This window comes from Terrapene carolina, unplaced genomic scaffold (assembly GCF_002925995.2).
Source record: "Terrapene carolina triunguis isolate 2854851 unplaced genomic scaffold, T_m_triunguis-2.0 Scaffold236, whole genome shotgun sequence".
In the NCBI taxonomy this organism is placed as follows: Eukaryota; Metazoa; Chordata; order Testudines; family Emydidae; genus Terrapene; species Terrapene triunguis.
In genome coordinates, this window is record NW_020664587.1 from 6981299 (window position 1) to 7004785 (window position 23487).

The 23487-nt window shown below is 39.8% G+C and overlaps 1 protein-coding gene across 4 annotated transcripts in view; it reads right to left on the minus strand.

The window, feature by feature from the left end:
* Positions 1-23487, minus strand: part of EPB41 (erythrocyte membrane protein band 4.1) — a 102430-nt gene that overhangs the window by 49907 nt on the left and 29036 nt on the right. For 3 of the 4 annotated variants that reach the window (XM_029912678.1, XM_029912677.1, XM_029912676.1), the window contains exons 3-11: positions 20038-20268; positions 16771-16875; positions 12283-12325; positions 9744-9819; positions 8631-8849; positions 6723-6810; positions 5999-6151; positions 4790-4887; positions 2838-3010 (exon numbers count right to left, since the gene is read on the minus strand). In XM_029912678.1, coding sequence (XP_029768538.1) covers positions 2838-3010; positions 4790-4887; positions 5999-6151; positions 6723-6810; positions 8631-8849; positions 9744-9819; positions 12283-12325; positions 16771-16875; positions 20038-20268 — 1186 coding nt within the window. Of the gene's footprint in view, positions 1-1813; positions 1931-2837; positions 3011-4789; positions 4888-5998; positions 6152-6722; positions 6811-8630; positions 8850-9743; positions 9820-12282; positions 12326-16770; positions 16876-20037; positions 20269-23487 lie in introns of all 4 variants that reach the window. The other variant, XM_029912675.1, reaches the window with a different exon arrangement.

Below are 23487 nucleotides of genomic sequence, written 5' to 3' on the forward strand. Positions count from 1 at the left end.
TCCAGCCATATTCTATAGTATTTCAGCACCTTTAACACTGGCAATCCAGAACGCTGCTTGTACATAACAAATAAGCTGTGTAAAAGCAGGTGTAAGTACTGTAGGAGGTGATGTTAGCACGACTGTATGAGAAGCCATCACAGCTGTACCTGGCTGTTTTTGGAATGGTTCCATTAATTTTGATTCTGGAACAGTAACCTTAAACACCTCCACTTTCTCCTCTTCCTCTTCTGCTATTGGTTTCATCTCAATATTTTCAAAAGTATGTTTGGCTAGAAGAAGTTACGAATGCATTAATATACCAAATGGAAGACTGCAGGGAAGTAACAGTCACTAATGGTGAGGTTAGGGTCAATGGGGACTCATCTCTGAAGGACAGCGTATGTCTACATTTGAAGGGGGGGGGGGGAAACCCAGCCAACACACTAAAATTGCCTGTTTTAAGCCGCTCTAGGAGTTAGATCTTTGGTATAATCCTGCATTGCAATTGCATACGAAAACAATCAAAACAATCGGAATTGTGTCCTGGTGTCTTACTTGCTAGCCCTTTGCAGTACCTTGTGGGATGCCTGGGTTGATTTACAGTATCAATCTCTGACTTCTCAAGCCAGCCGGAGCTGGCAACACTTGCGTAGGCAGATGTCACTCCGGTATGGAAGATGGGAATGACTGACCTGTGTCAGTCTCCATCTTAGGAAAGGTATTGATGGGCCTGTCTATATCTTTTTGGACAGAAACATTATGGCTACAAAACAAGGTTTCTATAGTGAATTGTGGTGGAGTGGCAGAATGGGACTCTACTCAAACACAGATATGGAGGATGCTGGCTGGACAGAAATATGCGCCAGTAAGCATTCATCATGAGTTTCCTTTCATTATTAGAGAAGTAGCAAACAGAGCAGATTTCTGATAACATTGGTATAATACACAAATTCGTCCTAACACTATACAAAATTTATACACATCTCAGCTTCTTTGCCAAGAAGTCAACAAGATACTGTTGTAACAAATAATAAACATGTCCTAAGAAATCTAGGCTCTACAAAAGATGGCTCCCCAAGATGTCATGAACTACAAAACGTATTTAACAAGATTTAAAAAAAAAATGCAAGCAACCTCTAAGATGAAATCCAAAAAGAGAGTTTTAAAGCAGATATTTTAAGACCACAAAAACAATATTCCACATTTTCTAATCTAGCATTTATAAGTACACAAATTTAAAATATAGTCTTATTTGAAATGTAATTATACCTTTAAAATCTCTCCATCTGAGCACAGAGTTTCTGTCTAAAAGTCTGCTAGATTTATTTACAACAATCTGTACCCCAATAACCCCCTCTTTTTGCCCTATCACTGCAGAGATATTAACAAGCCTCTCTACCTTGAACGATCTCTTAGAAAACAATATGTTCCATCTTGCATTTAGCTGTGATGCTCAGAGTACTTTTCCCAGACCTGAAGAAAAGCTCTATGTGGCTCGAAAGCTTGTCTCTCTGACCAAAAGAAGTTGGTCAAATAAAAGATATTACCTCACCCATCTTGTCTCTCTAATCTCCTGGGACGGACACAGCCACAACTACACTGCATACATGTCTAAAAAGTGTAATCAAGCAATTCTATTCCAACATTTCTCCACACTTAAGGACATAAACCCATCCCAGCCTGTTGGCTACCTGACTATAAAGAGACATCTTGCAAAGAAATGAAGAAAAAGGCCAAAATTAGTGAAACATTTCAGAGCTGTCAAGTACAAGCATAAAAAAGGAAAGGATAGAAAAGGCACTGCAGAGAGTCATAGCCACCACAGCTATACCTGGCTTCTCTCCGAACTGTTCCACAGGTTTTGATTCTGGAATCTCAACCATCACCACATCCTCCTGCTTCTCCTCCAATATAGGTCTGACCTCAATTTTTTGAGACGTATGTTTAGCTGAAGAAATTGTGCACATGTTAACAAGCTACTCATGTAGCATATAGAGAAGGCTGCAGACTTCAATTCAGTCAGAAGCATTAATTTGCTGTTTTTATTTTCCAAGGTCTGATATTAAAGCACAAGATTAGTAAAAGTGGAACTTGCCCTTCTCCTATGGTACTTGCCCATAGAGTTTGACATGAACTGTCATGCCAACACCGCTGATGAAGTTTAAAAACTTACTAGCAGTACAAAACAAGTACCACCACTTGGAGCCCAGATGTAGTATGGGGATCCAAAGCTAGATCTGTGGTAGTAGTTTTCAAAAACTACATCAAAGTTAAAATGTACTATTTTTCTTTTAGCTTTTGGTGGCAACAGGACAAGCAGGTGCAGACTTTTTACTGAAGTGTTTTATGGCATTTTCTCAAGACTTGAGTTATTACTTTCAAAACTAAAAAAGAGTCTTTATATAATAATTCATATTCAGATGAAAAAGCAATCTGTTTCAACGGACTTTAGGAATAGAGTCAGTCTTCAGGATTTAAATTCACAACATTCTTTTTTGCTTGTCTTATTTGACAGTTCTGTGAAGTGTCACCTCACTGTCATTTATGAGCTTTATAACAAACCAATTTATTTCTCTCTACAATTTTCTGCCCACAAATTTTGAATCAGAATTGACTATTTTTTAATAAACTAAAATTAACAAAATGAACGTCCTTACAACAACTGAGTGTCTAGAAATACATTCCAGGCACTGTCTCGGTTTCAGGCTCTTTACATCAGCTTTCTTCTTTAGCGAAAATAAATTATTATTGTTAATAATAATAAAAGTTATGAAGCCTAAGCCCACAGGGTGATTTTCAATAGGAAAAAAAAAAAGTATGGAAACCTTACAATAAGGTAATGAAACTTCACTCACCTCCATCAAGGCTTCTAGATGCCCGTTTACTTGCTGTTCGTTCAAACTGTGGAGCAGGTCTGTCAATCAAGGCACTAGCTTGTCTTGTCTGGGCCTGCGTCCGTCCACTATAACGGAATTTAGAGCCCAGTGCCAGGAATCTGCTCTTGGGAAGTGCTTCAGGGGAAGTTAGCCTGAAAGGTACACATGTACTTTAGTTTTATATCTCCAAATCACTCATATTATATAGAAAGAAATTAAAGAGATGAGGGGTGGGGGCGTGGAAAAACTGAATATATTTTTCTAAATGATCTCTTAACATAATATACTCCTGGGGGGATTCTGCATCACTGTGCGCCCGCCACCACCGCAGAATTCCTGTGCTTCTCTGCGGGAAAAAAACAGGGAAGCAAAGGGAACCGGGGCACAGGGGGGACCAGGAGTGCAGCTTGGGGCAGGATTGCACCCCCCCAGAGTCGAGGCATGGGGGGGGGCACACAGGGTTACATGCCACACCTCCTCCCCCCCAATTTCTGCAAGCACAGATCTGCCCAGCTCAAGGAGGCTGCATGTCTGCTCCCCAGACTCTGCAGCTGAACGCCGCCTCCTGGGTCCTAGTGCCAGTCGTGCTGCCCTTCTGTGTGCTGGGAGCCTTCCTGTTTTCTGTGCAGCGGGCGAGTGCCCACGGTGGGGTGGGGCATAGGGCAGGGGGAGGGGAATGTGGGAAGGGGGATGGAGAAGAAATGGGGATAGGAGAATCATGAGGGGAAGCAAGAGCCTGGCATGCAGCATCCCCTCGGCAGCAGCTGGGGCTCCCCTGTTAAGCAGACCCATCGAACCCTCACCCTGACAAGCCCTACCCCCCTATACCTGGACCCCTTCGATGAGCCCCGTAAACCCAGACCCCACCTCATTGATCCCCAAGCAGCTGCACCTGGACCCCCACCCCATCAAGCTCCACTCCCCCGGCACCCAGACCCCACACCTACAAAGTTTCTATATTAACCAAAAATGTAACATTTAGCTTTCTAAGAAAAAACTTTAGGGAGTAAGGAGGGGCCCTTAGATTAACAACATGAGAGAGTCTAACATATATTTACTATCCAGCAACCATTTTTCAGACCAAAAGACTTGCGTGAAGCATCTTATGTCATTTCTTTAGCACAACAGTTCATCTGGAGTTGTATTTATTTAGGAAAAGGTCCCATTATCAAGAATTTTTTCTTGACCTTTCCCATATCAGTACCTGCACCTCAAACTCCCACAGCTGAGAGGCACTTTCTGATACAACAACACTGTAAAGTGGATACCAAAATAAGGTGCATGACAGCACTGCAATCAGCATCTTTCTACAAAGCTGACATGCATCCGACAAAGCTCATGCTCCAATATGTCTGTTAGTCTACAAGGTGCCACAGGACTCTTTGCTGCTTCTACAAACCTTGACATCCTTAGCTCTCATGAAACTCTGTCACTGGTTTTCTCAATCTCAGCCTCTATTTTACTCAATAATCTCTTATTAAAAAGAAACCATTTAGGGGTAAAGATACAACAACACCTGACAGAGATACTGGATAAAATAACCAATATCTGAGTTAAATATTTGGCAAACACTTCTTTATTCTCATTCTCTTATGGCATTTAGATACAGATGTTATCCTTTCAGTGCCTTACTTCCAGATCTCTGTATTTTGATGGATTTCCTATGTTATGTTCTCAATGGTTAAACATTCATTTGCTAGCTTGATTTATTTTAGGAATACTAAAATAAAAGTCTGTCTCCATACGCACTTTTTACTCTTTACAGGCCTTATTACCTTAAATCACTATGGAGGAGAGTCAGACATATCTATCAGCAAAAGAATTACAAAAATTGAGACTTGAAATTAGTATCACTTTAAAAAACCCACAATATTTAATAAAGAGATTTTTTTTTTTTTTTTTTTTTTTTTACAATTTTAAGCAAGACATACCTGAAAAAAGTGTGATGTTCAACACAGACTTTCCACAGTTTCTTAGCTGCCCGATAACTAGGTAGTTTGAATCCAATGGTACTTTCATATTGTTCGTGCTATGGAAAATTGCAATGCAGATTATTTTATTATAGCTACAAGTGACGTATGCAAGAGAACATTACTACATAGAACATACCCAGGTAAAACCCAGGCAAGCAATTCCAAAATTCCCCTCACAGAACTTCTTCGGCATTCTTCCACTAGAGAGATGAGGGTTTGGTCCACAAACCCTGTAGATATACGAACATACTCAGGCATCTGCAAGAAGGCATAGGCCCTTCTATATGGAGCCTATATTTCTCTGCAGCAGTTCTGGGATCCCCTTTAAGAGGGATTTTCCACCAGAGAAATGAAAACGTGGCCTGCGACTATATTACATTTCTAGGGGTACTTTCCCTGGGTGGGGGGAAATGCATCTCCCCTGGCCTCCCTACTCATTGTCTGCTTCCATTCATGCTGGACCCAACAAAGTGGGGGTAAAACAATGCAGCAGAGGCCACTCCATTCCCCTTTCCAACATGGGAAGGAGATCCACATACAAGTCAAAACAGCATGATCCAGCCCCCTCATATACCATGTTGCTACATACTTTGACAATTGATAAAAGTACAACATTCTGAATTATGAATGGTCATCTAAGGTCTTATGAAACGAACAGCTACTTGCTTTCCACAGCAAGAAAAAAAAATGTCTTTACCACAGAATCTTTTGCTCTCCTCATTAAAGTTATGTTTCCAAGTACTATCAGAAAGATCAAGCATTTTGCTTCATATGGGTAATGGTGAAATATTTTGTTTATATTTGTATTTCTGCAACAAAGATATGTTATGTGCTTGTCTTATTCCAATGAGAATATGTTCAACAGCAGAATACCATACTCTACAAGTAGGTGGAGCTAACTATGTAATTTATAATTCAAATGTAATTTTATAGGCTCAGATATTTTAGTTTTATATTCTAAATTGAATCTACTACAAAGCCAAATAACACAGGCAATAAGGTACAATTTAAAATGAAAAACCAATTGTACTACTGCAATTATGGAAACAACTTTAAATCTCCACAGCACTTTTCTGTTCTTTATGTAAACAAGAACAAACTGGACACTAATTAGAAAATGAGTTATTACTATGCAGGACAAAAACAGAAGATAAACTGGCAACGTACCTCCCCTGGCCGGATCTTAATGAAGAAGCTGCTGCGTTTGTAGGAAATCTTCAGCACTTTGGGCCAAGGAAAGCGGTTGATTCTCAGTTTATCTTTATAGACAAGAAGGCCACTGGAACAGACTCCCAGAATGATGTCAACTCCCTCCAAGTCCTAAGAAAGTTAATACATATTTATACCTACAGCAGTGTTGAAGTTCCAACAACTGATCACCCAGCATTTTCTCTATACACTCCTTTTGTCTTTTCCTAAATAGCTACTGAATTCATTTGTCCTGCATGCTTGAACAGCTTCCAACTTCCCACGTGCCAAGGGCCAATTTTACTTTCCTTCATATCTCTCTTTAAAACCTCCTCCCTTCTATTGATCTCTTCTCCAATCCCATCTGCTCAAAGTTTGTGTCTGATCTTTTAGGGTTTATACTGTATTTATCAGAATTCTGAAAGTGGATTATTTTTCAGGCTCAAACATTAGTTTAAATTCGTCAGACTAAGTGCTTGTCTACATTGGTAGGTTTATAAAGAGCTCTCTATAATGTACAGAGAAGCAAATCAGGAACTGTAACTTCCTTTTTATAAGGCTTGCACTAATGCTTACAACATATCTATTATATGCTTGCATTTCTGCAAGGGTGGCTGCCTGCCTGCCTACATCTTTGATCAGGACTCTTGAAACAAGGAACCTGTGGGCCCCAACCTACACCACCACCAACAAAATCTCTTACCTTGGCTTGGTGAAGGTCAACTCCATACATAGACAGCTTTTTTGCATTCTCAAGAAATTCGAGGTCTGCTTGGGCTGGAGTCATGGATCTAAAAAAGGTTATGTGGGGAAAAAAAAAAAAGACAATGAACTTACTGTTATCTATAGTAATGATTAGTTTAAAAGGAATAGACAGTGATCTTCTATTTAGCAAAAGAATTGCTGAGCCTTGGTTTGCTGAATTGATTTTCTGAATGCAAAATGTTATGTTTACAAAAGATACTGCTTCGTATTTATTCTATGATAATTCCTCAACATCTTATGCCTCTGAAGTACCTAGGGTGACCATATGTCCCCTTTTGGCCGGGACAGTCCCCTTTTTAAGTCCTGTCCTGGGCGCCCTAATTTTTTTGGCAAAACTGGGCATTTGTCCAAGTTGTCCAGTTTTGCCAAAAAACTGGGGCATGAAGGAATGTTGGGGGGGGGGGCAGCAAGTGGCTTGGGCCAGCCCTGCACACAAGAAGGGGCTTGGGTGAGCCCCACACAATGTCCCGTTTTCCCTTTGGGAAACATGGTCACCCTAGTAAACGGACTGAAAAAGGAAAGCACCGCTGTACGAATCATGGCACTGATACTCTAAACAGCCAACTTCATTTGCAAAAAAGGTGAACAAATTAAAGCTACTGAAGCCAAACAGCGAACTGTGGTACCCACTCAATACTTTTCAGAATCCAGCTATTGTTCTGAGAATTAAATGCCAGGGCAGTTGAAATCACTTAATAGGAGACTCCTACTAGGAGCAGGCTAGATGAATGAGACATTTTCTGGGAATAGATAGTGTACTGTCCATAGGAAAGGCAATACAATGCAACTCTGGATAACAGAAACATCCTGATAATGGGGCTATTTTCAGTGTTATTGAAGTATCTCTGGTAATAGGCTTCTATTGTGCAAGGTGTCCAAATGCTATATTGGGACAGTACTCATTTATATACATTTAGTTTTGTTTGCTGCTTTGATATCTTACTTACAAAAGACTTTACATTTTATGTAAACTGTAAATCCTAGTGTTATGTCTTATGCAGGCATGATACAATACAGACCAATGGGAATAAAAAGGATGAATATTGCAACAATAGCCCATTTTAAGTGGAACAACAAGGTCAACATTCATCTCCTAAACACAAACCCTCTATAGTTCAAATAAAATGGCAATAGCAGTAAGAACATTTTATGTGGAAATTCTTTACCTAAAAACCATCTGAGTGTAATCAGAGCCTGCAGCGCTGCACGCTCGCTCGCAGCGCTGCAAGCTATTCCCCTCGGAGAGGTGGAGTACTTACAGCGCTGCGAGAGAGCTCTCGCAGCGCTGGCGGCGCAACTACACTCGCGCTTCGCAGCGCTGCCACAGCAGCGCTGGGAAGTCCTGAGTGTAGCCAAGGCCTAGGATTATGACAAGACACAAACGGTGGACAAAAGGACAACAATGGGAGTGAGTGGAGGGGGAGAGGGGAAGAAAGCAGTAAAGGCTACAGTTTGTAGGTAAGTAGTCTCAAGGGGCAATTACTATTACACGACCAACTCTGGACTCTCTCAGTATCTGATTCCTTCATAGCACTAGCAGGGTAGTTTATGCAAAGCAAGTGGGTTATAAATTCTGGAAGGACTTTTTGTAACTGTTTGGAGTTTATTTATTTACTTAAAGCAGATGGATTTTCTTTGTGAACTGAAAACTCATTTATGAAACTAATACACACACTCTCTCTCTCTCTCTCTCTCTGTTGTTCTGTTTGAGGCTCACAAAAGATATTGATGGCCCTGAAGAGAAAAATAAAAAAACAGAATTTGTGAAAATACTAAATGGCTATCATTCTAATTACTCCTTTTACTTTGTGGTGCACAGACAAGCTCCCTTAATACCAGCACTCACCTGTATGTTTTATGTAGTTCCATGACTTTTTCTTCAAGTTCCTTTGTCTGGTTTGGGGCCAGTTTAAACTCACTGACATAATCTGCACTATGTAACTCCGGGTCATAATCTCCCAATTCAGACTGGACTGTGTAAGAACTCAGCAGGGCCAGTGTCGCAAAGGAACAAGGCAGACGCCCTGTAACAATGTCATGTCTAAGCTGAAGACACAAATAATACCTACAGGAAAGAAGCAGAAGATGTGATTTTAACTGAGAGTTCAATAGAACAGTGGTTCTCAACCAGGGGTCCGGGGCAGGTTTCAGGGGGTCAGCCAAGCAGGACCAGCGTTCGACTCGCTGGGACCCAGGGCAGAAAGCCAAAGCCCCATCACATGGGGCTGAAGCCCGGGGCCCTGAGCCCCGCCACACAGGGCTGAAGACGAAGCCTGAGCAACGTAGCTTCGCGGGGGCCCTGTGGCATGTGGTCCCAGGCAACTGCCCTGCTTGCTACCCCTTAACGCCGACCCTGGCTTTTATATGCAGAAAACCAGTAGTTGTGGCACAGGTGGGCCATGGAGATTTTATGGCATATTGGGGTGGGCCTCAGCAAGAAAAAGGTTGAGAACTCCTGCAACAGAAGACAAAAATGTGGTCATTTTATTTTGAGCTGAAGCTCCTGAGGAAATGAAGAGAAAGGCCACTTTTTATGCTGCTAAACGGCGTGGAGTGGTGTTTGTATTGGCTTTTAAGAAAAAAGAGTTCGTGCACCCTCATCATTCAAAGGATAAGGGCTACATCTGTCTGAAAGGAAGAACGATCACAGGATTTAAAAATAAAATCACCCCCTTCAAAATGGAGCTTTTGATAACTGAAATCAGACTTTGTTCAAGGCATTTAAAAGTATGTGCAGGTATGCATACATAAAAATCATGCACATATAGACTTCAGTGCAGACTATGTCTAGTCCTATAGTATTAACTCTAAAATATACTTGAAAACAAAGATTTATAAATAGCTTTTGAGCTTTTACCTGAAAAGCAAAATATCGCGCACGTCTATTGTACTTTCCACTCTCAGTACTTTACTAAGCGAGCCTGATTAGCAAAGTTAATGGGAAATAATGTATCTTTACCTCGTTATATCCTCTGTCAGCTGTGCTGGATCTGGTGGATAAAACTTCACATTGAATGTAAAGTTCCAGGGGCCTCCTGTAATTAGAAACATACAAGTTTTGAAAATTTACAACAAAAATGTTCACAATACAGAAGTTTATAAAAATTATGAAGATCAAATCTGATTTTAAAAATAAAGCATTCAAATGATATTTATATTTGAATGCTGCCATTTGAACTATTGATTATAGAATGTAGTTTAAAGAAGTGATAAAGTCTCTGATCTGTTTTCATTTACTTAGCTTAAAATACATCTTTTATGGGGAACACGTAAGCAGACTATGTGGAGGTGGACATATTCAGATAATATAAGAAATGTGGAATTCACTTGTTTTGGAATCTACTGCTCATTAAATACTTCATATCTCTCTTTGCTTTTTATAGATGTGATCAAGTATGAATAGAGGTCAAACTGTGGTGTGGGTTAATGAATTAGCATTTTACCACCAAAGACTCAGGTTTTAAATCTCCCTTAGGTGAGAAGAAAGAGGTGTTTAGTGGTTAAACATTGGCCCATGCCACACAGCCACCATATAAATTCAGTACAAATATCAATGTGTAGTCAAGAAACACCCAGGACTAAAACAGCAAGGGTTTTGCAGGTCAAGACTGAAATGTTTTAGTACAGCTGAATTACAAGGTTTATGTAGCACTTTCAGAGATAGTACTTAGCTCTAGTTAGTGTCATCAGTCTTACTTCTAGGAGTACTACAATTATATTCAAAATGTATGCTCAGCCACTGTTCAATAAATCACATCTAACAAGCAAAGATGCAAAACTATGTTTATTTTTCAATTTATACAAAAATGAAACCTTTCATAAACTCTCTGGGAGTCATACTGTATTTGAAAATAAAGATTTTTAAACAAACTGATAAGTGAAATCATTAAAAAGATACAAAATATAATGTTCCAATCTAGCACCTTACAATCATAATTACATTGTGTGGACATTAAAACTCACCCCTCCCCTCCTTACTTCAGAGAGTTCAGATACCAAGAAGGCAGTAGCTTTAAAGATTTATTTTTTCAAGTGTTCAGAATGAGGTCACCATTTCCTCTTGGAAGGTATAATCAATTTTGCCCTTAGATAGCTGACCTGAAGGGCAGAGGCATTAAATGCTTCAGTAGGGAATTTCTAAAATTGCTGCAAAAACCTGAGTCAAATATAACGACTTCATTCATTACCCTCTAATTCAATAGTTTAAAATGGTACTTAATTCAGGAAGGCAAGTTTTTCTGATTTGGTTTCTTAAAAGATTTAATAAATCCCACATGGGGCTGGGACAGGGGAGGATGGGAGAAACCAAACAGACTCCATTTACAGATTTGCCTCTTACCCAATAACATAACTGAGTTAAGAGACAAATCCTGCCATTTTCATTCTATGGTGCCAGAAACATTCAAATTATTCATGAATAAGTTTAAGATAATGGTGAGCAACTTTCCATCTATTTTAAGGGGAACACAAACATTCTGGGGTTGTCTGTAGAAAAGTACTGTTCCCTTTTTTAGATCTGTATCTTAATCATGTCATTTTTCTAGTAAGACAATTTAAATTTATCTCAATCAGCTGAGTGAAACAAAGGGTTCCTTTAAATATCATCCTGCTGTAGGTTTTTGCACCAGTCTCATAATATTGTACTTTTACCACTAATGTCGCAAAGGAGAAAAGCAGCTAAAGCTGTGCATACAAACAATTGCTTTTGTAGATTATAAAAATAAAAATAGATGACTGAATGAAGAAGCTTTCCCAGTGCTGTTTATTTATTAACACCAATGGAGTTTTGCCTCTATTATGCCACACAGAGAGCCTCTTCAGTTTACAGCTTTGTTGAAATATCTCTCTTCCTCCCTGTAAACCTACACACAAATTCACTTTCACTACAGTGAGACGTCTTGAGTGTGTGTATTCTTTGAAGAAAAACTGGTCTCTGAAAATGGATCTACATGGACACTGATATCAGAAGAAGTCACAGTCCATTTCTGCTTATACTGTGAGACATTCATCCTGACACTGTTCAAGCCACTTGTTCAACTCAGATATCCCATTTGGATGCCTGAGCAGTTCTGAAGAATCCACAGAAGTTTGCTACGGCATATACTTTTCTTTTCCCGATTCCCATCTCCTTATTTATCCTTAAGCGGTTCTCCATGACATTCATCTTTTTCCCCCTCGCCCCCCCCCCCCCACACACACACATACACACCAGCAGGCTGAAAGGCATCTACCCAATTCTGGATTGCACTATGGAGGCACAGCATTTGTCTACATCCTGACAATGTACTGTAGGATATTCTTCATTGTACCGAAGTGTCACTATTAAGAGTAAAAAGAGGGAGTGCATGCTGTTTGAACTTGTGCTGATCCCTGACAAACACCCTTCCATGAACTCTAACTGGTCTTCGGGGGTTCTCTGAATTGTAGTCCAAAGCTATAAATATCTACCAGTAAAAAAAAAAAAAAAAAAAAGATCAAGATGAACTCAATCCACTTACCATGAACCTGCTTTTTTATTTCTTTGGCAGAATCCAACCATGTCTGTAAGAGGAGAAAACAGTAAAATTCACACAGTTGACAAGTATGAAAAGAAACACCACAGGAAACAGTGCTGCCAAGCAGCTAAATAAGCAGCTATCAAATGTGAACTGAACTGGCTGTTGTAATGTGTGTATACAGTCTATATTGTACAATATCTATCTATCCATCCACCTCTATATTACTCTATACTACTACTCAGACACATGTACAACATCCTAAGTTTCCCCATTTTTCAGCATGTTCACTCCAGCCTACTATCTCATCACACCATTCATCTACATGCAGTTCAAAGTGGAGAGAGAGAAAGGATGGGATGAAGGACAGCAGCAGAATTCCCATCCGTGACTTTTGTCCCCCAGTGGCCAGCTAGTACATATACACTGCATACATGATACATTAAAATTCCAAAAGGACATGAAAGCTCTATATCCAAAAAGCTTCATTTATTTGAGCTCCTACAACGGCCTTGAACAATAAAGTGCTAACTTCCAAGGGAAGCCATCTCTCTGTGGATCTAAAGGTGCAGACTACTCAGTTTTCTCATTAAAATAAATGCTCTGATGAAATACTGCAAACTACATTTCTCTCAAATTCCAGCATCAGACAGTCTAAGCTAGAGCTAGACATTAGATCCATAAAGGTTTTAACACTGACATTTTCTCACAACCGGCTGCACCTCCCTCCGCATTTTAAGATGTATTGCTCACACTAATTCAGATGTTTAGATAGTAAGTTAAGCCCCTCTATGTGTAGTCTTTAATAAAGACAGTTTTATGTCCTATCAATCACTGGAATAAGTGAAGATTTTGCAATGACAGCAAAAACTTAGCACCTATCATGACAGTTCGGGGTGGGGGGTGATAATCTTTATTTAAAAAAAAAAAGGCACATTTCTGAGAATTAGCTTGAGGAGATAATATATTTAGACATTTTTATCCAGTTCCCTCAGCTGCCCCTAATTCAGCTCCTTTATTTGTATTTTTGGGGAGCAAGGAGGTGGTGCAAAACTGATGACAGTGAAATTATTTCACAGTCCTGCCAATGCTCCTCGTGAAACATCTCCGTCTCGAGCCTCTTCTTAGCAGAAGCGATCAGTTGTGATACACTGTATGAAGACAGTGCAATATTGATAATCATCTTCTAGAGGCTAGAATGAAGCCATCAAATTCATGCTCATGTGACCTAAGCAGGATTTGTAAACCTGTGTCTTCTGAGGTGAAAAACTAGTATGCCCACCCCATTCGGCCCTCTAAGCTCATCTTTCTTAATCTAAAGGACATTTTTCTTTAAATGTTTACTCGTACAACGGTGGATAGGTTTAATTTAAATTCATTATTAAAAATCAGCTCTCTTCTACTCTTCCAATCTTTACAACTAGTGCTATGAAACCCATGAAAAACAAGGCCCACAGGCCAGCTACATAGCATTTTTGGGGGTCTACGGTTTTGTCAGCATAGCAATTTTAAATGTAAGTGCTGATGCTACAAATGTTAGTTTTCTCCAATGAGAATGGGACAGCCTAGCTGCCGGCTCTAACGCAGCCTGAGTGCAGTCATGCATTCATGGAACTCATCCTGTCTGCCTAATCCAACAGACAATGAGGGGTTCGGTAATTAATGATACTCTTATCCAACGCTGTTTCATGAATCAGTGGGAAACAATTCTCCCTTTCAGACTAGTATAAACTCCAATATAAACTCCTTCAGTGCTAAACAGTCCCTCTATTCACTTTCTCACACTGGAAAAACAGAGGATGAAAGCGCCCTTCCTTGCAGCCACTGTTGGTTTATTTCTGAAGGTAGAAATATTTAGGTATAATATTTTCATGTGTATGTGCGTGCGCACGCACACCCCCCTCTTTCCCATCAAACCCTAGCTATCATTTTGGAGGAGGTTCAAATGTTGGTTTGTTGAAGACTCTTATTAAAAACACTTTAGCTGGTAAATCAAGTAACTAGGTGAGGGCACTTTTTAAAGAGTATTGTAGTACTGGAGGGAATGTCAGACTTGGAAGTTTACACTCCATTAAGCAGAAAGATATATAGATATATATGGCAATTATCTCAAAAGAGCAAAAGGTGGCTGCAAACATTAATAGTTTATTCCAGACTGGGATTAAAATCTATATCGAACAGCTGTTTAACTCTCTCATTCTTGGTTTTAAGTGACAATAAATCTCCGACACCGAACAATCCTGCTACTAACTGTGTTCCCTCACTCGTTGCAGTCTGTAAGAAATTACAGCAGCAAACTCCGAATCAGACATCGAGCGAGTAAAAAAAGCATGTGTATAATTCTGTTTTCGAAGACGGCAATGCAATTAGCTTTCTTCCACTCCTCCTGTCCCAAACCTAAGGAAGCCTGCTTGACTCAAAAGTAATGGATACAAAGAGAGGCAGACAAAAGGGGAAGTGGTCAGAGAATGATGACCTGGCAATTTTCTTCCCACAACACAAAACACATTGGTTAAAAGACTTAGCTTGAACAGCTTGACATTTCTGCCTTTAAAAATATCTAACAATGTTTTACATATAGTAGATTCCATTAAGTATGGAGTAAACAACCCCTTACTGCAAGAATGAAATCAAATTCTAAATACAAGAAAATAAAAACGAGACTTCAGCTGACATGAAAGCCACTATTCTGTTAACTGTCCACAAAAAGAATCTTTCTTTGTATCTTTTAAAGAATCTTTTAATGGTTTAATTTCTTCATCCCACCATAGTAAACCAGTTTAACATAAATGATTCCAATATGTGAAACAAGGAGGTAGCCAGAATACTGACCATAAGCTATGAAAAGTCTTTAAATACATTTCAAGTCAGACAATGATTTGAAATCAATCCCCAGGTAGGCTTAATTTTTACTAAACAAGGCCTTAACTTTTATGTCAGGCAGTCTGATTTGTTAAAGAACACACAAGCGGGTTAAAAATAACAATGCATGACAATGACGCTGCATAAATCTAAACAAAAACAAAGTAAAACTGACCAATTTGAGTTTCAGTATGAAGAATTTAACTTATTTTCAGCAAATACATTAAAAATTGCATTGCCTCACTAAATATTTACACTTTTAGTATTTTCCTTCCCTTCTGTCAGTGACAAGTCTCAGCTTGAAACATTAATCCAGAATGGCCTCCCACCAAATCTTGTAAATGCTGACAAGAGCTCCAGGGACTTTTTCCAATGATGGTCAGGCCAGCTGGAGCCATTCTCCTGTGACATTTTTCCACTCTAAAGGGAAAGTGCTCCAAGAAGGCTACACGCTTATTTGGTTAGTTCAACTAATCACAAATAAGCGTGGATGAAAACTGACAGTTTCCATTTAGTGTTTTCCTGTAGAAAATCAAATGTAACTAAAAATTTTCTAACTCGATTTCCTCGGTTACACACAGGACAGGAGTGGAATTTATATATGCAACTCCATGGGAATTATCCAAATAATTCCTTTGTGTGCGCACAGAACACACTGTTAAATCTGGAACCACTTACATTTCTTTCCATATTTTATGAAGTTGAAACAGCCAGTATTGTACCGCAGAATACTAGAGTGCAGGGAGTAAGTTGTTTCCAGTCATAATATTGATTGACTGGTTCATTCAGATACAGATCAGAGGTGTACCCATGACAGTGAAGAAGGAAGCACTTGCCTGATCAATAAAACAAAACAAACCTAAGGCTAAATCACTAAGAGTCAGCCATAACAGTGACGGACAAGTCAGGAAGAGGAAGAAAATGAACACGGGACCCTTCAGAAATTGAGATGAGAGATGCCAATCTACATACACTTGACTCAAATTAACAGCTAAATCAAACATGCTTATTTACCCCCAAAGTAACAGACGTTGATTGCTCCTCTTATTATCTTTAGTACATACATGGAATAATTTATGACTATGAAGAAATTCTCACTGATTTCCTTTTGTGCTCAGGTTCTTCCACATCTTAAGTATCTACTCCTCTATTCTATCCACTCTATTTTGTGAACCACAATTTTTTTTTTTTTTTAAAAAGGAAAAACCCTAATATCTCCAACACTTCTGAATAACTTAAATCCATGAGTTCTTCTGCTGTATATTTATAATGCAAAGAGAGAGAAAGAAAGAAACCAGAGTCTAGTCTAATCTATTTTGCATTTGGCTTCATTCCTCTAGAATAGATTTTTCCAAGTTCGTTTTGCTCCCCTCCATTAGCAAAGCCCACGCTGTCCTATTTTATAGTAGTTTCTATTTTATTCACAGTATCGTTACTCTTACAATTCACACACTTTGCCAGTTCTTAGAAAAGGTCTTTCACACATGGGGAAAAAATAAAAATATAGCTAGATTAAACATAATTTTTTGGGATGCTACACACTTCTTCCCATTTTGGAGACAATAACCTATCAAGAAGAGTTTTGGATTTTTTTGATTGTTGACTGTAGTTCCACAAGCACCTTCTTACCTTGGAAGTTGGAGAGTCCCATACGGCCAGTCCAAAGTAGTCTTCTTCAAGAAGATTGAGGTGCTCGCATACTTTTCTAAGCAGATCCTGACCCTTGGCATGTTTCTGCAAATAAGTAACAGATTCTATATTATACATTGCTTTTTGCCTCTCCTCTCCCCCCAATAACTCTCCCACTCTACATAATCACTGAAGAGGGCTGGATTCTTGAGCAAAAGAAAGGGTACTGACTGGCTCAGCAATTTATGGCCAAGTATTTCACTTTACAGGCAAGAGCATCAGATCGGAAATTCAAATACAGCAAACCCGAATTATTGGGGAAGTGTTTAAAACTGATGTAGACTCTGTTCCTGACCATACTGACTAAGCATCCTGAAAGTCATTTTATCTGCACATCAGTTTACCCATCTCAAAAAATGGGTATATAATTATTCCCTACCCAAAAGAGGTGTTGTGTTGCTTAAGTGTTTGTAAAATGCTTCGAGATGGTACTTATGCTACAGCGATAGGTGGCAGTACAAAATGCTACATTAGCTAGGTTTATCAAGTGGTGACCAGACTGAGACTTGTGACTGGAAATAGCACCTATTATTCTGACGCTATTTTGGGACACAGCATGATCTAGTGGATTAAGCATAGAACTGGGAGCTAGGAACCTTGGGTTCCAATCCTAGCTGTACCGCTGACTTCCAATCACAAGCTCCCTGTCTCAGTATTCCCATTTAAAATGAGAATAATATTTATCTGTCTTTAGGATTAATTTAGGTTTTTTCTAAATGTTCTGAAATGAAGTGTTATTTAAATACTACACTTTGGGGAGGTTTTTTGTTTGATTTTTATTTAGGCATTCATTACACCACCACTTTCATAACAAGAATAAGCACAACACCACAAGAAGCTCCCTAGGAAATAAAAATTACTTCTGACCCAATGTATTTTCATTTTAAAACTACTTTAAATGCTACAATACTTTCATTTTAAATTCAAAAGATTAAAAATTAAATCTAAATATCTGCCATATAGCAGAGTTCAACAAAATTTCAGACTGGGTCTAATCCACATACACTTGTCCTGACAAGTGGATTCTATCAAACAATCTAGAGAAACAATGGACATCTCGATAATTTAAGCTTTGTATGTTTTAAGAGAATCAGACTGGCAGAGAGAGAGAGAGAGACAGAGGCAGAGAGAGACACAGAGAGGCACAGAGAGAGAAGCTATAGCTTAAAGGGATTTACAGCTCCAGGGATACTACAGCTAAGAAACTGCAAACTGCAGCAAACAATTTTTTAGGCTTCAACTACATAATTGTCCCAGGCCTTCCCTTAAAAGATCAGCTATTTCTTGTTATCGGATAAGGTTTTGCCCCAACCACGTTCCTCACCATCTCTAGGACATAAAACTATGTTACCAGAAGCATCCCATGTGATAGCAATGGCAGCAACACTGTTACACAAACACTGATGCACTGACCTAATTGTACAGGGTCATCTAAGGTAACTGCTTTGCACAAGAAGCCCTAGAAACCTAAACGGGTCACAAATGAGCAACCAGACTTAACCAGTGGGTTCAGGGCTTAATTAGCTCATTATGTCTCAAAAGACTAAGTGCCAGATTGTTTACGTGTTGGGCTAGTACTCAGATGTTGAATTAGATTTCTGTTGACTTCTTATTTCTATGACACTGGGATCATCCTATGAGATATATATGAAAAACATGTACAGCCAAAAACCTTTCAACAATAGGGGACTGAGCAGAGCTTCTGAAATCGATTTAATGGGGATGCTAAAAACATTATTTGTTTACTGCTATTTCTATTCTGAACAATACTGCTAGACATTGTAGCTCTACTAGCAATTTTTACATACCCACATAAAAGGGCATGTTGGCCCCATAGGTGGCGAGTTAAATGGTCCCGTGGTGCCCATGCTCCACCAGTATTCTGGAATGTGATCCTGGCTCCACCAACGTTTGGGCTTATATTTTACATACATTTTGATGTAAACAGTATCTCTGTTCACAGTCGTCCACTGAGCATCAACCTGAAGGGTACGCTTAAACGTTATTTTCATAGGCGCGGGAACTAGGGGTGCACATTTTACATAGGGTCCCAACTGCCGCTTGGGGCGGGGGGAGTGGACAGGAGTAGGATATAGATCGGCTTACAAGGCAGGTGTGGTGAGGAAAAGACTGCCTTGGATCCATGCACCAAGGGGTGAACCCCTTAACCTAAAGGGAGAACTTATGAACCTCTGATACAAGGACAGAAGGTAACCCAGACCATAGTGAGAGGGCTGTAAAGGCTGAAGAGACAGTTCACAGAATCTGAAACAGAAGGGTGAATCAAGCCTGAGCAGATGGCATAGAAAGGAGAGGCTTCTTGTGTTGGGATGCATTTGTGTCAAGACTTGTTAAACTACACCCAAAGGGAGACAGTTTCGGAATTTGTCATTTTGCACGCAGTTCCCCCTAATGGAAAACTAAGGCAACTGCAACACTCTGATGACAGGAATAGAAGCAACCCTTTCACAACCACTAAAACCCAAAATCTGATCATTAAGAACGAGTGTTCAGAAACAGGGTTTGGCCTGGTGGCAGTGCTACCATCACCCTTTGTAAGAATTCCGGCTTAGATAAATGATTAAGACAGACTTGGACGAACTACAACTGATAGTTATGTGCCCATTAAGCATGCCTGCTAACTCTTTCAAGGCATAGCTCATACGAGAAGGAAGAATTTGAAAGAACAAAGCAAAAATAAGTATTTTGACCAAGTTTAAGTGGTGATAATCTCATTTTTTTCTGTGGTGATTTGCTGAAACTGTTTTCCTGTTACTAGTCAGCAGCACGTGATCTTAGGTTTCCAAGGTATTCTGGGTGAAAAGCCAGCAAAGCACACAAATCCAGCTGACAAGAAACATTTTCTGGCTCTGATCTGAATATTATTTAGCGTTATAATCAAATCTTAAAAGGATGTAAAATTATATATACACTCAAGCCTGGAGTATCAGAAATAGGGGCAAATGAAGGAGAAAGCATCGGCAAGTGAGATGACGGCATTTTAAAAAAATCCCCCAAATAGAGATGTTGGATTTTTTTTTTCCAATGTCCAAAGTGCCCCACATTCTTATCATATGTTAAATAATTGTTATGGTTTATGGCAGAAGTCCTACTCCAATGGAGTTTAACCATTTACTTAATTGGCAGCATCACCCAATTCCAAACCCTCCCCCCGCCACCCATTTTAAGAGACTGAATGGCACTTACATCCAAAGCACACTCGTAAATGGTGTCATCCAGCAAGGAAACCTTGCAGTACATATTTCTGTGTCTTCTTACTGATTTCTGGGTGGCTTTTAATTCTTGGTCTGCTTTTGTCTCAGGGTTCTCTCTTTTCAACTCTGCTTTGGAACGCTCTTCCTGCACTCCGTCTCCTTCCTTAATCTCAAGGTCTCTGCTCTCTGGGTCTTGATCTTCTCTCCTGTCCTCCTGAGCAGGCTGAAATCCCACAACACCATATTTATTACTTACATGCTTCAAACAAGTAGTGTCACACAGCATAAATGTACTGTAGGTGATTAAATCCCATTAGAGATCAAAGTGGGCCACCTCACAGTGGCTCAGCGACCTCGAGTTTTTCTCTGGTGCTGTATCTTGTGCTCTAAAGTCTACAATTTCTTTTTCTAAACTACAATGAGAAGGGCTAGAGATGAAGATCATTTAAATGTAAACCAATGCAGTGATGTCTGCCCAAGTCTGCAAAGAATCTGAAGTGTATGTTAATTCTGAAGTCTAATGAAAATTTAAATCAGTCTTATTAGCTATTAGTTTATCAAAGCATGTCAGAAGGGACAGGGTTGATTATATTATGAAGACCTGTTCAATCTACTGTTAGTGGCATCTCATTTTAGATTGGAGACACATTTTTCCAATCTGACCCCTCAATCTTTCAGGCAAAATGCTCAGCTAATCCATAAAAACAAGCAATTTCCTAGAATTGTTTCATTGTAAAACAGTCCTTTCTACATTTCCATTGAAGCCCTGAGAATGTGTCTCAGTTTTCATCACAATAAACCTACCCACATAATGCAGAATTTAATTTTGGGATCCAACATTCTAATCAGTCTTCCTGTGTTATGAGTGATAGTAAAAATGGAAGACGGCCTTCATGCCATTGTGCCAACGCATGCTTTAGTATCTGCAATTATTTAAATTTGATCAATGTTCACAGACTGCTGCTTTCTGCTATGACAGAGATAGGATAATCAGATAGAGAATCGGACGGCTTTGGACACAAATGCTGGTTCAGAGGCTTTACAACAGGACACTGCACGTAAATGGTTTCACAGTAGAAATATCTGTTAAGAGTCAGGATTTAAAAAGGACATTAATACTAATTTTAAACATTATAGTCAAAATTAGCTTGTATGCACTGACCGTTTGTGGGGCTTGTTTTTGCACAAGTTCACATACACTCAGTGTACCAAATGCCTACAATTTTATTGCAAACCTCACGCACAGTATTTGTTTTGCTTAAAGGCCCAGCTCCTGGAGTCAAGTGGTTACATAAAAATCTCAGTTCGTATTTTCAAGCTTCTCTCTGCAAACATGAGGGATAGAAACTTTTTTTAAAAACTAAAGCAGTGTGTATTGTAAAGGCTCAGAAACCAAAAGGCAAATAAGAACCCCCACAATTATTATTTTTTACTCATGATTTTTGGGAGCCTAACTCATGATTTCTGAATGTTTGGTTTGGCAATGCTATACAATTTAAAGTGGAAATTTCATAAAGTCCTCAAGTTAAAAGAAACTACAGTGACTCCTCGCTTAACGTTGTAGTTATGTTACTAAAAATTGCTACTTTAAATGAAACAATGTTAAGCGAATCCAATTTCCCCATAGGAATTAATATACATGGGGGGGTTGGTTCCAGGAACATTTTTTTCGCCAGACAAAAGTCAGTGTCTCTCTCTCTCGATATAGATATACACACAGATTTTATATTTTATACTGTGTGTGTGTGTGTGTGTGTGTGTGTGTGTGTGTGTGTGTATCAGCAAGTTGAGACAGCAGCAGCTGCCAGCTAACTCCCTCCATCCTGAGCCCTGTCGTGTGTCCCCCACACACACTCACTCTGTGAAGGTGAGGTACAGGATCGGGGGACCAGAGCAGGGGGAGGGGGTCACCCTGACATTAGCACCCCTCTCCCGCCCCCCTCTGCACAGCAAGCAGGAGGCTCCCGGGAGCAGCTCCAAGGCAGAGGGCAGGAGCAGCACATGGCAGTGGGGGGGAGGGACAGCAGAACTGCCCAGCAATTGATAGCCTGCTGCACAGGGAACTTCGGGGAGCTGATAGGGGGGCTGCCGCCGGTGCACCCTGGTTCCAAGCCCCCACCAGCTAGTTCCAACAGGCTGCTCTTCCTGCAAGCAGTGGACAAAGCAGGCGGCTGCCAAACATCATTTAAAGGGAACATTGCACAACTTTAAAGGAGCATGTTCTCTAATTGATCAGCAACGTAACAACGTTAACTGGGACGACATTAAGTGAGGAGTTACTGTAGCTGTAAGCTTCCTATTTACACCACTGACAAGCAGCACTAGTCTGTCCACTAGATATCACTGCCTCCAGCACACTGGGCTGGGAACTAAGGGGCCTGGATTCTATTCCCGGCTCTATATACACTTCCTTGGGTGAGATACCCAGGGTAAATTATTCACAAACAGCCATCAGCTTTAGGTATCCAACTCGAAACAACCTGGACCTGACTGACTCTTTCAAATGCTGAGCAACCACAATGCCAGCTGAACTCGAGTTGCAGATACTTAGCACTTCTGGTAGGAAAGAAAAAGAAAGAAGCCCATTGTATTTCATGTCCAGTAGCCAAGAGGTGATGTACCTAAAACCACAGGCCACTTTTGAACATTTGGCTATTAACATTCTGTGCCTCAGTTTCCCATCAGTAAAACGGGGATAATACCTACCTTTTAAAGCTCCGAGGTCTATGCATTTAAGGCTAGGATTTTTAAGGCGCCTAAGGGAACCACAAAATGACTAGAAGTTGGACACAAAGTCCTTAGGCTCTCTTTAAATCCCCAGTATATATGCTCAAAGTGATTAATATAAGTACGTGCGGGGCCACAGAAAAAACAGGGCCTAACACACTGGTGGGAGAAAGATGTAAACGGAACTGAGGTCCATGAGGTTCTGAACTGTCACTTGTGTTGCTTGCACTTAAATCTGTTTTGCTGTTTGTTTTCTGCTGAACACAGCTGTAATTTCCATGATGTGTTTCCTATTGACTTTTCTTCTACCCATAGTGTACATATCAGAATATTTAAAAATGAGCATTAAAAGTAACTTTCATAGAGTATAATCCGAGTTCTAATCCCGACTGACAAATTTCCTTGCCTCAGAGGAATATTTTTTTAAGTGTTTTAGGAGTTTTTGTTAGTGTTTATATAATGCTTTGAAGATTAACCTTATTATGATTAAAACAGTAGGAATAAGTATTAGACAGCAGATCACACTGCAGAATACAAAAACGTAAGAGCAGGAAGTGTCAGATGTAGCATAATGTCTGTCAAATACTATCAAAGGGGTAGCCATGTTAGTCTGGATCTGTAAAAGCAGCAAAGAGTCCTGTGGCACCTTATAGACTAACAGACGTGTAGGAGCATGAGCTTTCGTGGGTGAATACCCACTTCTTCGGATGCACCC